Here is an 18486-nt window from a genome sequence, read left to right as displayed (position 1 = left end):
ACCCATGTTTTGTCTGAAGTATAACTGCACTACTGTCTAGATGGTCCTTCATTACTTCTTTAACTAGTGGCTCCTTATTTTTCCTGGAACAAAAGTTAAGCTAACAGCTAACAGGTCTGTAATTGCTCATGTCACCCTTTGATCCTCCTTTGTGAATTGGGGATACATTTGTACATCTCCAGTCTGTGAGGACTTCCCCTGAATTCAAAGATGCTCATGTAATTATGGCTAACGGTTGGCTTGTCTTTTAGCTGCCTCTCTTAATAATATAACTGAATGGATGCCATCCACCCCAGGTGCCATTTATCTTTAACTTCAACAGTTTATCTTCCACTCTTCCTCACAGTTATTACAAAATAATTTATCTTGATTAGAGTTTGATAATCTTCTGGCATCCACTTCCTTAAAGAATTTGTGATGTTTGAATTAGATGCAAAATACTTATTGAGTGTGTCAGCATCCTGATCAGGATCTTCAGCAGTGTTTCTTTATATCCTTTGCTGAAGATTTCTCATAATTCTTTCTTAGCTTGCCTAATCTCCTTTGTGACATGATTACAGACTAGTTTATATCTACCATAAACTTCTGTGTTGTCTGATAATTTATATGCATCCTGTGCATTTTTCTTCTCTGCCATTAGTCTCATTTGTAAGTCTGGCTTTCATTTTCGTTAAGCAAACTGTTTCTGATGAATTTTGGGTTACTGCATGTGATGATCTCTGAGCATCTACTGCATAGAATTTATCTTGAAAAAATAAAAATGTTGAACCATGAAGGTGGGGGTTAACAATTAAGATCCCTGTAATAGTAAATAATGTTTATATTAGAGTAAGCCAAACTAAGAAACAGTAATTTCTTCATATCTACATCCTTATGAATTTATTATAAAATCCATATTTTTATCTCTCCTTCCTTTTTCTAGGATACTACAGTTTATTGTCCTATGAGTGGGAAACCGCTGAAAGCAAAAGATTTGATTCCTATTAAATTTATTTCTGTAATTGATCCAGATGATAAAAGAGCTCTCATTGTGAAGAAGGTTAGTAACAAAGTTTATTTAGAATGAGAGCTAACAAGTTTCATACAAATACAAGCTAATTTAACTAATTTGTGACATTTTATTCAATTTACAGGCCCCTAGGCCACATTAGTAATGTGTTTCCCCACAATTTATTGCCGAGATATTTAATAATAAATAGGTAATATAATGAAATTTTATGTACTTTTCCGAACAAAATCCAGGCTGCCTTTTATTCACTTAGTGATCACTTTCTTAGGTATACTATTAAAAATAGTGAGTAGATCCTTTTAGCACTAAGAATAGCCTTGGATACAATTTCCAGATAAGGTGACAACCCGAATGTTTTTTCACCGGTGTCAAGTGGAACCAGTGGGCACCACAAAAACACAATTCATTCCAAAGCAGAATTATTCCATGAACAAATGCTGTTTTTTGCCCATATTTTGGTTCTCTCATTGGTGTGAAACAGTATGAACCAGAATTCAGCAGATCAGGCATTTCTCCATTGTTCAGTATTAGGGTTTCTGAGCTCACGACAACTGTATCTTTGTTTTTTTGCTGACAGCAGTGGAACTTGATTAAGTTGTTGGCTCTGATACCTCATGACATCAACATGACATGTTCATTGTGAAATGCCTCTGGTTACCACTGTTGTACTGGGTTGCTATTTGACAGACTGTAGCCTTTTGTTACCCTGCACAAGCCTTGTCAGCTTCTGTTCACTTCCAACATAAATCAGCTGGTTCTGACCACAGGATTGTTGTTGGCCAGATGTTATTAGGTCATTGGACTAATCTCAACATCCTGAGACACAATCATACACGAAAACCTCAGGAGGGTTACAGTTTCTGAGATATGTATACCGGCACCAACTACCTTGCCATGTTCAAAGTCACTTCAGTGTTGCCCATTTATTTATTTATTTCGTATGATGTGATCAATACATGAAGGAACCAGTTTTTTCTTGCTTCCTTCTTGTATCGTGGCCGGGATATCCAACCAACCGGTTGGTTCGGCACCATCGTGATATCCAGCCCGAGGCGGGAATCGAACCCGTGACCTTTGGGTTGCCATGCAGGCACTTTACCTACCCGGCTAGCCTGGTCGGCAGTGTTGCCCATAATTGAATTGTATTACATGCACAGTGTTCTTATGTATCTGCCTACCTGTTTTATATCACATGGTATGAACTTGATGTGTTTACTTAAGTGCTCTATATCATGTAAAGGGCAGGTGTATATAATAAAGTGGCTGCTCGATGCACATATAGTGGTTATAATTTAAAGTTAATTGTTTTGGCTGCCTGTACCAAACCATGAATTGTCCAGAGATGAAATTTGGGATAGGCAATGTGTGTCTAGACCATCTAGAAATAAAAAACACAAAACAAAAAAAAAAAGAATAGTTCTGAAAAATGAAACCAGGGTGTGCTTTGCACTGGACAGCTACTGCAGTCAGTATGCAAAGTAAATCTGATGACACGACTAATGATGCATCCATCTTAGATTCAGTAAAAGTACATGGCACTCACAGCAGCAAGCAAAAGTCAGTGCAAGTGAAAAATCATGCTTTGTTGGTAGGTAAACTTCCTTTAACAAAACAACATTAATGCCTTAGCTGTGCTTTGGGATTGCTGATTAAAAATGTAAAAAGAGGACTCACCAATATGGATTGAACAAACAAAGATAGGGAAATTCAGTAGGGTGTATTGTCTGTAGCTCCTGGCAGAGGATGCTGGATGCTGCCTATTTACAGTAGCTGTTCATGATGAAATCTCTATTGCTGTAGACAGTGGTGCCACAGGAAATACACACACACACACACACACACACACACACACACACACACACACACACACACACACACACACACACACACACACACACACACGTGCTAGAGTAGCATTGCAACAACTAGATATCCAATAGGCAGGTCTGCAAAGTGCTTCAATTCCTCTTGGAGCAGTTTCCTCTTACAAGATCCGTGTGCTTTACTAGTTAACCCCAACAATACATTGACTTCATTGTGCAGTTTCTGGCTAAGATGGTTGTGAACGACATATAGTTTTCAAACATCTTATGAACATGTGAGGCTCATTTCTGGCTAAGTGGTGGTGTGGTGTTGAATACCTATAAATGTGGGCATGTCTTGTCTTAAAAAATAAGTGTCTAATTGTTATCCCAACAAAACATTGCTAACAGTATTGTTAAACAGTGATATACATTATTTGTATTACAAACAAGACTAACCTGAACAACACAATTAAAGGGGTCCTAGTCAAAAAAAAAAAATGTATGTACATGCTTATACGTTAAAATGTGAATAAAATCTCGTAGCACAGAAAAGTCCCATCACCAAAATAGTTATTTTCTCCGAGATATTTTGACTGCTGTCTATATTTCTAAATAAATAAATAAATATTTATTTGTCCCACCAAGATACATAAGTGTTATTATTATTATTATGATTAGCCATATGGTGCAAGGAAGCTTGAGGCTTATGCTGCACTAGCCAAAAAAAAAAAAAAATTTCTGAGTTATGCAGAGAGAGAGAGAGAGAGAGAGAGAGAGAGAGAGAGAGAGAGAGAGAGAGAGAGAGAGAGAGAGAGAGAGAGAGAAGTAGAAAGGAATCACCAAGAAAGTGAGTGAAGAATAATGATATCCAGCTCAGGAACCTGGGTATGCCAAGCCCATACTCACCAGATGTGAGCCCCTTGTGTTACTTTGGTGAGAGACAAATTCCCTTCATGGCAATATGTGCCATGGAATTTACATAAAATACAATATAAAGGAATAAAAACATTGATTAGATTTACATATAGTACAATATAAAGGAATAAAAACATTGATTAGATTTACATATAGTACAATGTAAAGGAATAAAAACATATCTATTGATTAGATTTACATATAGTACAATTTAAAGGAATATAACAACACCACCACTGAATATGCTACAGTTGTTCACATAAGCACAGCATTGAGTCACATATTTATTGCAGAATGCACAGAGCTATTAGGTGACAGTACCCTGAGCGAACCACATCTTGGTTTGTTTCCTGCACTTTGGACCTTCTGTTAGCATTTCAATGTCAATTCCAATTTGAAACAAGCTGTGGATTGATTCCAACTCCCTGGCTGGTATGAAACTATTGGCCATGAGCCTATTAGCTTTCATCCTCAAGGATTTGGTGCCTCTTAAGCAAGATAGTGGGATGTGCCACTCACAAAGCTGCCAGAAGCACGGTGATGATATCACTCCATCTTGATTGTAGTTATCAGTCATTTCCAGGCAATAATGTCTGGTATATGCTTTATTTTCAGGTGTTCAGCAAGCTGCGTGGTGCTTAATTGATGGGGGAGATGGTGTTTGTTGTTGGCCCACTTCAGCAGCCATAATTCAGTTGCACATTATCTCCTAATGTGGGTAGGGGTGGCTGAAGCCCACAATTCACTACCATACAATATGACCGAATATGCTAGTGTTCTTATATATTTTGCGGTTGTTGCAGTTTGTTTCACGTGCAAGAGATGTTGTTTGGTTATCCAACGTAGATAGTTTAATTTATTTACAAGCACATCAGCATGGGCCACGAACGTAAGTTTGGTGTCAAATATTATTCCCAGATCTCTATGAGTTGTGACAGTTGGGATAGGTGTCCCATTTAGTTCTGGATGTACGAGTAGGCGTGTTTTTTTTTTTTTTTTTTTGAGAAAGAGAGAGAGAGAACGTGGACAATATGGGATCATTGGACAAGTAATAAATGTACCAGTTAACATAAATTCTCTAGGTAATTGATGGTTCATCAATTACCTAGAGAATTTATGTTAACTGGTATGGATTTATACAAGGTGAGTACCGTTTTTTAGGCATTTGCCATTCAATTTTTTTAGTCTAGAGAATTAGATGACGATTATGCCATTAATGTACATATAAAACGAAGACTTGTACATAAATCATCATATCTAGAAGGATGCGTGCAGAAGAAAATAGTGAAGATATGGTTAGGGTATTTGATAAATTCACCTTTGTATAAATTCTACAGCATAAAGTGAGTGACAATTTCATGTTTCATTTCTTGGGGACAAATGATGATAGTGAACAGGAACATTCAGATGAAATTGTGGAACCTGTCAATAGTGATGATGAACTATTGTTAATTCAACAACAAACATTATTATGGTCTGAAGATAAATATTTATGTATAGCACCAGGTCAGAAATCATCTACAAAAAGTTTCATATTTGATATGCAGTAGTCTCGATTTTCCGGGATAGATGGTAAAAAAAAAATTCCCTGATAATCAATTTCCCGGTTAATCCAAAAATACAGTAAATCTCTGACATACTTAAGAGATACGTTCCAGGACTTCTTATGTAAGTCGAGTTTTACATAACTCGGGAATGGCTAATAAAATATTGCTATTATATCCGTGATATGACAAAATTACAAAATCTACATAATATCCTCAGAAGAATGAAGAAAAATACTTATATATTTTTAATTAGTTCAGTTAAAAACTTTACCTGGGGACAGCGGTGACGTAGCCAGAGTGGCACATAAGAAAAGAAACACAAAAGGTAGAAATAACGTGTGTTATTGTAAAACGATATGTATTTCGTAGCCTTGGTTATTATAGTTGACCTTCATTGGTGCCGATCGCTTCACCGCTTCTTGTATTCTGTCTTTCTCCTTTATTGCGTTCACCATTGCCACTGACAAATCTGAATTCCATGCGATACTTGTTATTAATGGTTGGCCATTTTCATACATCCTTATTGTTTTAATTTTCTGATCCAACTCAGTCGCTTTCCTTTTCTTGGTAGATTTACTGGTACCACTGTCATTTATTCTCTTAGTCAGCACTATGATAACAGTCAGATTAAATTTTCTGAAAAGAACTTCACAGGGCGAAAACTCACTATTATCACTCCATGCGAGCTCACATTTTACTAAAGCACATTTCTGGAGGTTACTGCCATAAAACAATAAAAACAATTTGCACTTTCTGGGTTATTGGGCTTTTCTGTTAATGCAGTTCATTATAACTACTAGTAAACTCTATCTAATTGCAAATTCCAGCTATTCTAATTCCAGCTATTTGTGATAATACGAATAGCTGGAATTGTGTGTTTTTTTTACGTTATTAGGGTGAAATGTGTGTCCCCTTCACTGAAATCTTCAGTCATATAAAAAAAAATATTAATAATGTAATGTATATCAGCAACTTGCTGTATCAAAAGTAAAAAGTATGGCGATAGATAAAAAAACAAAAAACTTGCCACGCACTACTCGTGTATTGGACACGTATTTATTTTTTATGATGTCAAATCTAATAGTTTCCCTTTATTTTTTACAATGTCGCATATGGTTTGGTCACCAACATTATAATGGTTCTTTAGAGATTTCACGGATGCACCGCTTTCAAACTTTTGAATAATTTGAAGTTTTTGTTTAATTGGGAAGCACAACTCTTGTTTGCCCACCATTTTTGCAATTTCTAACCAAAAAAAAAAAAAAAAAAATTCTAACATAAATAACAAAACAAAATTTGTCCTTTTCCAATCAGATGGAACGCAATAATCGACGCGACACACTAAAACAAACTGAACAGAACATTTGGTCACTTTTTTTTTTTTTTTTTGAGCAGCGCGTGTGAAGACAGGAGTTGAAAGATAATAGGCACACTAATCTCCCATTGACGACTTATAACGCCACTTGTCAGGGAAGCGGCGACATCCTTTGTAAAAAGGATAGGTGGAACAGGACCAGGGTATGTCTGCCAGGGGCAAAGGTTGATGACGTTGTAGAGCGGATATCATCTTTCAAGAGCACAAAAGGTGATATAGTTGTACATGTTGGCACTAATGATATTAAGAGTAGGAGACCGGCGGAAATTACTCAACAAGTACAGGTCAATGTTGAAAAAAAGTCGTGAAATAGGGTTGAATTTGAAAGTGTCTGCAATTCTGCCCAGACACGATAGGAGGGAGTACATGATGAGAGCCTTGTCGATCAATTCGGCCCTGGAAAGATTGTGCAAGGCTCAAGGGGTAGAATTTTTTTCAGCCTGGACTGTACTTGTTAACAGGAGAGATTGCTTCTACAGGGATGGGATACACTTAAATAGAAAGGGTGCAAGAATATTTGCTGATGCTATCGAGGCAGTGTTAGGTGGGTCGGAAAACTGCGAGTTTGGGGGGATACAAAGACTAATAGTTTAACAGTAACCGCAGGCAGAGGTGAAGGCGATTCTTGCACAACTTCTATTAGAATAAGAAGCGGCCTGGAGCGAGGGGTGTTGGGGGTTTCAGGGACGGATGGCAGTCATCGTGGAATAGTTGGGTATATGGGATGTGTTAGGGTAACAAGGAATAGGCATAGGAGCATGTATGCTTGCATGTATACCAATGCTAGAAGTATAGTAAATAAATTTGATGAATTTGAAGTGTTGGTCAAGACATCAAAGGCGGATATTGTTGGGATAGCAGAGACGTGGTGTCACAAAGATATAAGGAATGCAGAACTGGAATTTGGAGAGTACAATGTGTACAGAAAGGATAGACAGGACAGAAAGGGAGGGGGTGTTATGCTGTTAATTAAGAAAAACATAAAATCAAAGGAAGTGCACCCAGTTAATATAGATGAACAGTGCTCTGTTGAGTCAGTTTGGTGTGAGATAAGCACTGCGAAAGGAAAAATAAGAGTAGGAGTGTGTTATAGGCCTAATGACTTGAATGAGTACAATGAACAATTGTATAGAGAAATAGAGTGGGCCAGTAAATCAGAATGTCTTATAATGGGGGATTTTAACTTCCCAGATATTGACTGGAACTTGTGGGTTGGTCACACACACACTAGTCAGACTTTTGTGGATTTATTGGATGATTGTTTTCTGCAGCAGCATGTTCGAGAGGCAACCAGAGAAAGTAACACTCTTGATCTGGTTATCAGCAGTGATCATTCGTGTATTAAGAATTTGCAGATAAAGGAACCACTAGGTGGCAGTGATCACAGTGTGCTGAAGTGGGATTTACTCAAAGAGGTAACTACCGTCAGGGGTAAAGGAAAGAGTTTTTGCTTCCGTAAAGGGGAGTACAGTGGTCTCAGACAGTTTTTAAATTCTGTACAGTGGGATCAACTGATGATGTTACAAACAGTAAATTCTAAGTGGGAAGCATTCAAGGAATTAATCGGGGAAGCTACTAGACTTTATATACCGATTAAGAAATATCGTTCAAGGTTTAGGCCTAAATGGTTATCAAATGAACTAATGAGACTCGTGACAGAGAAGAAAAATGCATGGGATGCATATAAATTATCAGGTGACGCAGAAGCCTGTGGCAGATATAAGCTAGTCTGTAATCAGGTCACAAAGGAGGTTCGGCAGGCGAAGGCGGATTACGAGAAATCTTTGGCAAAAGATGCTAAGAAAAACAGCAAGGAATTCTTTACTTATATAAACTCTAAAAGGAAGGGGATTAATATGATTGGTCCACTTGACATCGATGGTTCGACTGTTGATGATCCTGCTCAGATAGCAAACAAACTGAATGAGTATTTTGCATCTACATTCACACGTGAGGAATTATTACAGTTTGAAAATGGAAGAAGTTTATCACATTGTAGCAGTGTGCTTAATGATTTTGTAATAACTGAGAGCAAAGTGGAGGAGAAATTGTTGAAGTTAAACATAAGAAAGGCACCTGGGGTGAATGGGATCTATCCAGTTATTTTAAAGGAGGCGGCAAAGCAACTAAGCAAACCCTTAGCCATAATTATGAGAGCATCCTTGGACTTTGGGGAGGTTCCCACGGACTGGAGATGTGCAAATGTGTCCCCAATTCACAAAGGTGGATCGAAGGGTGACACGAGTAATTACGGACTGGAGATGTGCAAATGTGTCCCCAATTCACAAAGGTGGATCGAAGGGTGACACGAGTAATTACAGACCAGTTAGTTTAACTTCTGTTCCGGGTAAAATAATGGAGTCACTGGTTAAAGATGCATTGCAGGATCATCTAGACAAGACTGCAGCAATAATTCAAACACAGCATGGGTTTGTTAAGGGAAAGTCTTCTCTGACAAATTTGATTGGTTATTATGATGTGGTCACAAAGGAACTGGATGCAAAAAATAATTTTGATATCATATACTTGGATTTCAGGAAAGCTTTTGACACTGTTGCGCATGGAAGACTACTGTACAAATTGGAGCAGAATGGTATTAAGGGTAAGTTGCTACAATGGATAAAAGGATGGTTAAGTGGGAGAAGACAGAGGGTGGTAATCAATGGGTGCTGCTCTTCGTGGACTAATGTTATTAGTGGAGTCCCACAGGGTTCGGTGTTGGGTCCACTGTTGTTTTGTGTATTTATCAATGATATTGATGAAGGTATATCAGGCTTAATGTCGAAGTTTGCAGATGACACAAAGGTTGGCAGGGTTGTTAATGACAGTAATGGCAGTGTGCTACTGCAACAGGATCTAGATAATTTGGGCAGATGGGCTAAGAAGTGGCAACTGAAGTTCAACCTTGACATGTGCAAAGTACTGCATATGGGGAGAAGTAACCCCAGAGAAACGTACCAACTGTGTGGTACTACACTTAAGGTGGTAGAAAATGAAAAAGACCTGGGAGTAATTGTGCAGTCAGATATGAAGTTTTCTGAGCAGTGCAGACAGGCTGCTAGGGCGGGTCATGGGGTTTTGTCAATGATAAATAGGAATTTTGCTAGCAGGGAAAAGGAGGTGATTGTCCCTCTGTATAAGGCAATGGTCAGGCCACGCCTTGAGTACTGCGTACAGGTCTGGAGGCCTCATTTTAGGAAGGATGTAGATTTGCTTGAGCGTGTACAGAGAAGGGCAACAAGATTGGTGAGGGGAATGAAGGGATCCTCTTACCAAGAGAGGCTTAAGTTCTGCAAATTGCAGTGGCTGGAGACTAGGCACCTGCGCGGTGATCTGATTGAGGTCTATAAGGCCTTGAATGGGTTGAGCACACTGAATTCTGATGGGATACTTCCACTTGTTCAGATTACGAACCTACGGGGATATAAGTTCAAATTAAGAAAGGACAGATGTAGAATAGATGTGCGGAAATTTGCCTTTAGCCAACGGGTGGTTAATTGCTGGAACAAACTTCCATCTGTCGTTGTGGAAGTTGATAGGTTAAATAAATTTAAGGAGAAACTGGACAGGTATTTGGAGGGAATGGTGTGATTTTTTTTTTTGGCTGATGCTGCATAAGCTCCTACACTTGCTTTCTTGCATCATGTGCCACTACTACTACTACTACTACTTCTTGTTGCTTATTTATGGCTTGCAAAACATCTTTTTATACCTATTCTAGTTGTTACTTAAATTTTATGATTTCTGTTTTTTTTTTTTTTTTTTAATTTGGAGTCTTGAAGTGTCCTGGTAAATCGAGAGTCTGCTGTACGTGCAGGAAAATTTTAAAATGGATTGAAAATTGCTCCCTTTATGATGGCATTCAGTGAAACTCGTAGATCTGATCGTAGTAGTAGAAGTAGTGGCATTTGATGCAAGAAAGCAAGTGTATGAGCTTATGCAGAATCAGCCAAAAAAAAAAAAAAAAAAATCACACTATTCCCTCCAAATGCCTCTCCAGAAATTTATTTAAATCTCTTTATTAAAAATCTCTTTAAATTTATTTAACCTATCAACTTCCACAACGACAGATGGAAGTTTGTTCCAGCAGTTAACCACCTGCTGGCTAAAGGCAAATTTCTGCACATCTATTCTACATCTGTCTTTTCTTAATTTGAATTTATGCCCCCTTAGGTTCGTAATCTAAACAAGTGGAAGGATCCCATCAGAATTCAGCGTTCCCAACCCATTCAAGGCTGTATACACCTCAATCAGATCACCGCGCAGGTGCCTAGTGTCCAGCCACTGCAATTTGCAGAACTTAATCCTCTCTTAGTAAGAGGATCCCTTCATTCCCCTCACCAATCTTGTTGCCCTTCTCTGTACACGCTCAAGCAAATCTACATCGTTCCACAAATGAGGCCTCCAGACCTGTACGCAGTACTCAAGGTGTGGCCTGACCATTGCCAATCACAGAGGGACAATCACCTCCTTTTCCCTGTTAGCAAAATTCCTATATATCATTGACAAAACCCCATGACCTGCCCTGGCAGCCTGTCTGCATTGCTCAGAAAACTTCATATCTGACTGTACAATTACTCCCAGGTCTTTTCATTTTCTACCACCTTAAGTGTAGTACTGCACAGTTGGTATGTTTCTCTGGGGTTACTTCTACCCATATGTCAAGGTTGCATTTGTCAAGGTTAAACTTCAGTTGCCACTTCTTAGCCCATCTGCCCAAATTTTCTAGACCCTGTTGCAGTAGCAAACTGCCATTACTGTCATTAACAACCCTGCCAACCTTTGTATCATCTCCAAACTTCAACACTAAGCCTGATATACCTTCTTCAATATCATTGATAAATATACAAAACAACAGTGGACCCAACATCGAACCCTGTGGGACTCCACTAATAACATTAGTCCACGAAGAGCAGCACCCATTGATTACCACCCTCTGGTCTTCTCCCACTCAATCATCCTTTTATCCATTGTAGCAACTTACCTTTAAACCATTCTGCTCCAATTTGCACAATAGTTCCATGTGCAACAGTGTCAAAAGCTTTCCTGAAATCTAAATATGTGATATCAAAATTATTTTTTGCATCCAGTTCCTTTATTTTGTTATTGTTATTTGTTTTTTTTTTTAGGCGCATTAGCAACTAAGGCCATATTGCTCCGGGGATATGCAGTGGTCATTCCCTGACCTTTCCACATCCTCTGTATTTGGTGGGCATGGGCTCGAACCCCTGTCTAATCGAGAAGCACTGCTGCCTCTGCCCACCAGGCTACGGAGGCGCGGTCAGTTCCTTTGTAACCACATCATAATATCCAATCAAATTTGTCAGACTTTCCCTTAAACCCATGCTGTGTCTGAATTATTGCTGCAGTCTTGTCTAGATGATCCTGCAATGCATCTTTAACCAGTGGCTCCTTTATTTTACCCCGAACAGAAGTTAACTAACTGGTCTGTAATTACTCGGGTCACCCTTTGATCCCCCTTTGTGAATTGGGGATACATTTGCACATCTCCATTCCTTGGGGATCTCCCCTGAGTCCAAGGCTATTGAGGTGCCGTCAGTTCCTTTGTAACCACATCATAATATTCTATCAAATTTGTCAGACAAGGCTTTCCCTTAACAAACCCATGCTGTGTCTGAATTATTGCTGCAATCTTGTCTAGATGATCCTGCAATGCATCTTTAACCAGTGACTCCATTATTTTACCCGGAACAGAAGTTAAACTAACTGGTCTGTATTTACTCGTGTCACCCTTCGATTCCCTTTTGTGAATTGGGGATACATTTGCACATCTCCAGTCTGTGGGCGACTTGCCTTGAGGCCAAGGATGCTCTCATAATCATGGCTAAGGGTTTGCTTAGTTGCTTTGCCGCCTCCTTTAATGTAACTGGCTAGATCCCATCCACCCCAGGTGCCTTTCTTATGTTTAACTTCAACAATTTCTCCTCCACTTTGCTCTCAGTTATTACAAAATCATTAAGCACCCTGCTATAATTTGATAACCTTCTGCCATTTTCAAACCTTAATAATTCCTCATGTGTGAATGTAGATGCAAAATACTCATTCAGTTTGTTTGCTATCTGAGCAGGATCATCAACAGTCGAACCATCAATATCAAGTGGACCAATCAGATTCATCACCTTTCTTTTAGAGTTTATATAAGTAAAGAAATCCTTGCTGTTTTTCTTAGCAACCTTTGCCAAAGATTTCTCGTTATCTGCCTTCACCTGCCTAACCTCCTTTGTGACCTGATTACAGACTAGCTTATATCTGCCATAGGCGTCTGAGTCGCTTGATAATTTATATGCATCCCATTCATTTTTCTTCTCTGTCACGAGTCTCATTAGTTCATTTGATAACCATTTAGGCCTAAACCTTGAACAATATTTCTTAATAGGTATGAACCTTTTAGTAGCTTCCATGATTAATTCCTTGAATTAATTGTAGAAGCTATTAATCGAATGTCGCAAACTCGTATATTGATACTGATGATCACAGATAACTATCGAAGATCAGCTTATCTTAAAATGCATGACTCATTAGAATTGGATAATCATGTTAATTTCAAAGAATCACTTAAATCAAATCAATGCCAATCAGAAGAAGAATATCTAAATATTTTGAGGACTGGTATCAAATGACCATGTGTAAGAGAAATTTATGAATAATTACAATCCTTGGATTTTATGAGTGCATAGGTCTAATCCAGATTTACAGTTTATCATAGAAGAATATACATATGCAGCATATGTAGTTGACTATGCGAATAAAACTAACAGAAGAATAAGCAACCTGCAACAGAAAATTATAGATCTACAAAAAGAATATCCTGATATGGATATAACTGATCTAACACGAGCATTAAGAGTAGATGTATTGAATTCTATGGAGTTGAATTCACAAGAGGCAGTTTGGTATTTATTACGATACCCAATGTCCATGTCTTCAAGGGCGATTGAATACATGCCAATGGTATGGCCATAACAGTATTGATGAAGGTCTTAGTGTCGAAGTTTGTAGATGATCAAAGTTTGGCAGGGTTGTTAATGACAGTAATGGCAGTGTGGTACTGCAACAGGATCTAGAAAATTTGGGCAGATGGGCTGAGAAGTGGCATACTGAAGTTTGACATTGACAAATGCAAAGTACTGCATATGGGTAGAAGCAACCCCAGAAGAATGTACCAACTGTGGGGTACTACACACAGTTAGGGTGGTAGAAAATGAAAAAGACCTCGGAGTAATTGTGCAGTCAGATATGAAGTTTTCTGAGTAATGCAGACCAGGCTGCAAGAGCAGGTCATGGGGTTCTGTCAATGATATACAGGAATTTTGCTAGCAGGGAAAAGGAGGTGATTATCCCTTTGTATAAGGCAATGGTCAGGCCATGTCTTGAGTACTGTGTAAAGGTCTGGAGGCCTCATTTTAGGAAGGATGTATATTTGCTTGAGCATGTACAGAGAAGGACAACAAAATTGGTGAGGGGAATGAAGGGATCCTCTTACCAAGAGAGGTTTAAGTTACTGCAAATTGCAGCGGCTGGAGACTTAGGCGCCTGTGAGGTGATCTGATTGAGGTGTATAAAGCCTTGAATGGGTTGAGCATGCTGAATTCTGATGGGATTCTTCCACTTACTCAGATTATAAACCTAAGGGGGCATAAATTCAAATTGAGGAAATACAGTTGTAGAATAGATGTGTGGAAATTTGCCTTTAGCCAGTAGGTGGTTAATTGCTGGAACGAACTTCGTCGTTGTGGAAGTTGAATTTTTTTTTTTTTTGGCTGTTGCTACATAAACTCATATACTTGTTTTCTTGCATCACATGCTTCTATGGCTATTACATGAGCATCAGAAATTATGTAAATCAACAGCTGAATTGGATGAACAACAAGTTGATAGTGAGTTTTCGGATATATGGAAAGATAGTATTTTTGATGAATATGAAAAACGGGGCGAAACATTAAAAGATATAAAACTCTTGCACTAGTTTACTGCTGATTATCGAAAAGGAAATATGGGGTTGGTGAAAATACAATTTCCTAAAATAATTCGGTATCAGAATTATACACGTCTTCATGAACATATATGCGAAATGGTAACTTTACACATACCATTTATCAATGAGGAGAATAAATATTTTGAACTTTATGAAACCAACAAAGTGTTATTACCTTGAGAAGAAAAGAGTTTGAATCTGATATTGATATTGAAAAGATGCTAGCAATTTGTAGGTAACTTTGTATCAAACTTGATGAGAATGATGAAAAAGGACTGGCAGTGGAAAAAAATGAAGAATTTCTTAAATCAAAAGAAATTGATGATGATTTCTTTACCGACAAGAAAACTATTGATATTAAGTTCAAAATATTGCTATTAAGTGAAATTATTGATATTAAGTTCAAAATATTGATATTAAGTGAAACATGGTTGGATAATGATGAACATATATTACTTAAACCATTCCAATTTGTGACTCAGTTTAAAAGGTCAGATGTTTGTAGTGGTGGTGTTGCGATATATCAACGTGAAGGTTCAAATATCATCAGTATACCACACATATCTTTGCACAACATAATAGCAGCAATGCGACAGCGATATCAGATGAAATTAGACATTTCTGGATCTTTATACAAATTCAGTAGTGAATCTATTTTCATCATTGCCATATACATCACTCCAGGGATGTCATTAGATATAATTCAAAAATAAATAAACAAGAATTTGATGCCGTATTCGATTGAAAGTGCAAAATTATTGGAAGAGCTACTGAATCGCATACTTATAGTTCTCGCTAGTGATTTCAATCTAGAATTAAATTCTGAGGCTGGAAAGAAGTTTTGTAAATTTATGAAAGATGTTTTCAGTTTAGATATTAATTCAAATACTTGTGAATATTAAACGTAATGGAACGACAATCGATGGCGTATTCACTCGGGAATTAAAATCATATAGCATTAGCATTAGTATAGGCATGTGATGCAAGAAAGCAAGCTTATGCATCATCACCCAAGAAAAAAAAAAAAAAACACTCCCATTTCACCCCTCCGTTCGTTCAAAATACCTGTCCAGCTGAGCCTTAAATTTATTTAGGCTATCAACTTCCACAACAAGGGATGGAAGTCTTTTCCACCAACCAACTACCCTCTGGCTAAAGGCAAATTTCTGCACATCTGTCCTAAATCTATCTTTCCTCAATTTGAATTTATGCCCTCTCAGGTGATTATTCTGAGCAAGAGGAAGAATCCCATGGCTTTATACACCTCTATCAGATCACCTCGCCGGTGCCTAGTCTCCAGACTGTTTTTGCAAAACTTAAGCCTTTCTTCATAAGAGCAACCCTTTGTTCCATTTACTAATCTTGTTGCCCTTCTCTGTACTAGTTCCAGCAGCTCTACATCCTTCTTGAAATGAGGCCTCCAGACCTGTATACAGTACTCAAGGTGTAGCCTGACCATTGCCTTATACAAGGGAATAATCACCTCCTTATCCCTGCTAGAAAAATTCCTGTGTATCATTGACAAGACACCATGAGCTACTCGTGCAGCCGTCTGCACTGCTCAGAGAACTTCATATCTGCCTGCCCAATTATCCCTCCAGGTCCTTTTCATTCTCTACCACTGTCAGTATAGTACCACAGAGTTGATACGTTGCTCTGGGGTTACTGTTTCCCATATGTAGTACTTTACATTTGTCAATGTTAAACTTCATTTGCCACCTCTCAGCCCATCTGCTCAACTTTTCAGATCCTGTTGCAGCAGCAGCATACTGTTAGTAGTGTCCTTAACAACCCTGCCGACCTTTGCATCATCTGCAAACTTGGACATTAAGCTTGATATACAACAATGGACCCAACACTGAACCCTGAGGGACTCCACTAATAACTTTGGTCCATGATGTGCAGTGTCCATTGATTATCACTCTGTCTTCTCACCCTGAACCATCCCTTTATCCATAGCAGCAATTTGCCTCCAATGCCATACTGCTCCAATTTGTGCAGCAGTCTTCCATGTGCAACAGTTTCAAAAGCCTTTCTAAGATCCAAATATATAATATCAAAGTTATTTCCTGCATCCAGTTATTTTGTGACTGCATCATAGTATCCAATAAAATTGGTCAGGCAAGTCTTTCCCTTAACAAAACCATGCTGTGTCCGAACTATTACTGAAGTCTTGTCTAGATGATCCTACAGTGCTTCTTTAACCAGTGCCTCCATTAATTTTCCTGGAACACAAGTTAAACTCACAGGTCTATAGATACTTGTGTCAGCCTTTGATCTCCTTTGTGAATTTGGATTACATTTGCACATCTCAGTCAATGGGTACCTTCCCTGAGTCCAAAGAAGCTCTCATAATTATGGCTAAGGGTTTGTTTACTTCCTTTGCTGCCTCCTTTAATATAACTGGATAGATCCCATCCACCCCGGGTGCCTTTTTTATGTTTATCCTCAACAATTTCTCCTCCACTTTCCTCTCAGTTATTACAAAATCATCTAGCTCACTGCCAGAGTTTACTTCACCTTTGGCATTCCCCTTCCCTTCCTGAATAACTCCTCATGTGTGAATGTAGATGCAAAATACTCGTTTAGTTTGTTAGCCACCTGAGCAGGATCATCAACAGTTGAATAATCTATATCCAGTGGGCCAATCTGATTCATCTCTTTCCTTCTATAGTTTACATAGATAAAGAACTCTTTTCTGTTTTTCTTTGCATCCTTTGCCAAGGATTTCTCATCTCCTTTGTGACTTGGTTACAGACCAGCTTATATCTATCATAGGCTTCCATGTCACCCATTAATTTTTATGTATCCCATGCATTTTTCTTCTCTGCCATATGTCTCATTAGTTCATCTGACATCCATTTAGGCCTAAACCTTGAACAATAATTCTTAGTTGGTATGTAAAGCCTAGTAGCTTCCAAGATAAATTCTTTGAATGCTTCCCATTTTGAAATTGCTGTTGGTAACATCATCAGTTGGTCCACTGTATAGAATTTAAATACTGTCTCAGACCATCGTAGTCACCTTTACGAAAGCAAAAACCCTTCCCTTTACCCCTGATGGTAGTTACCTCTTTGAGTAAATCCCACTTCAGCACACTGTGATCACTGCTACCTACTGATAATCAGATCAAGAGTATTACTCCCTCTATTTGCCTCCCGAACATGCTGATGTAGAAAACAACCATCCAATAAATCCACAAAAGCTTTGCTAGTGTGTGAGTGACCAACAGACAAATTCCAGTCAATATCTGGGAAATTAAAATCCCCCATTATAAGACTCTCTGATTTACTGGCGCACTCTATTTCCCTGTACAGTTTCTTCTTATACTCATCAATGTCATTAAGCATTTAGCACACTCTACTCTTAGTTTTGATCTTCCAATGCTTGTCACACCAAACTGACTCTGCACTGCACTGTCCAGTGATGTTGACTGGCTTCACTTCCTTGGATTTTGTGTTTCTTAACTAATAGCATAACCCCTCCTCCCTTCCTATCCTTTCTGTACACATTGTACTCTCCAAATTCCAGTTCTGCATTCCTTATATCTTTGTGACGCCACGTCTCTGATATCCCAACAATATCTACCTTTGATGTTTTGAGCAATACCTCAAATTCATCAAATTTATTTACCAAACTCCTAGCATTGGTATACATGCACAGAAGTATACATCCCACCTGTTCCTATTCTTAGCTATCCTAACACAACCCGTGTGTTTACTTGTACCGCAATGACTCTCAGCAGTCTCTGAAATACCCTGCATCTTGTTTTCCAGGCTGCTGCTCATTTCAATAGAAGCAGTGCAAGAATCACCTCTGCCAGTGACTGCTGTTAATCT

The 18486-nt window shown here is 38.4% G+C and overlaps 1 protein-coding gene across 4 annotated transcripts in view; it reads left to right on the top strand.

Moving 5' to 3' along the window:
* The window catches only part of LOC150077326 (nitric oxide synthase-interacting protein), a 261026-nt gene that overhangs the window by 134510 nt on the left and 108030 nt on the right, over positions 1 to 18486 (top strand). For 3 of the 4 annotated variants that reach the window (XM_090386806.1, XM_090386804.1, XM_090386805.1), the window contains one exon: positions 923 to 1039. The exons of the other annotated variant lie outside the window; for it this stretch is intronic. In XM_090386806.1, the coding sequence (XP_090242932.1) occupies positions 923 to 1039 (117 nt within the window). The remainder of the gene's footprint in view (positions 1 to 922; positions 1040 to 18486) is intronic. 4 annotated transcript variants of the gene reach the window in all.

This window comes from Mastigoproctus giganteus, chromosome 12, assembly GCF_048544385.1.
Source record: "Mastigoproctus giganteus isolate SK-2022 chromosome 12, ASM4854438v1, whole genome shotgun sequence".
Taxonomy (NCBI): Eukaryota; Metazoa; Arthropoda; class Arachnida; order Uropygi; family Thelyphonidae; genus Mastigoproctus; species Mastigoproctus giganteus.
This window is presented reverse-complemented; position numbering and strand designations above follow the sequence as displayed.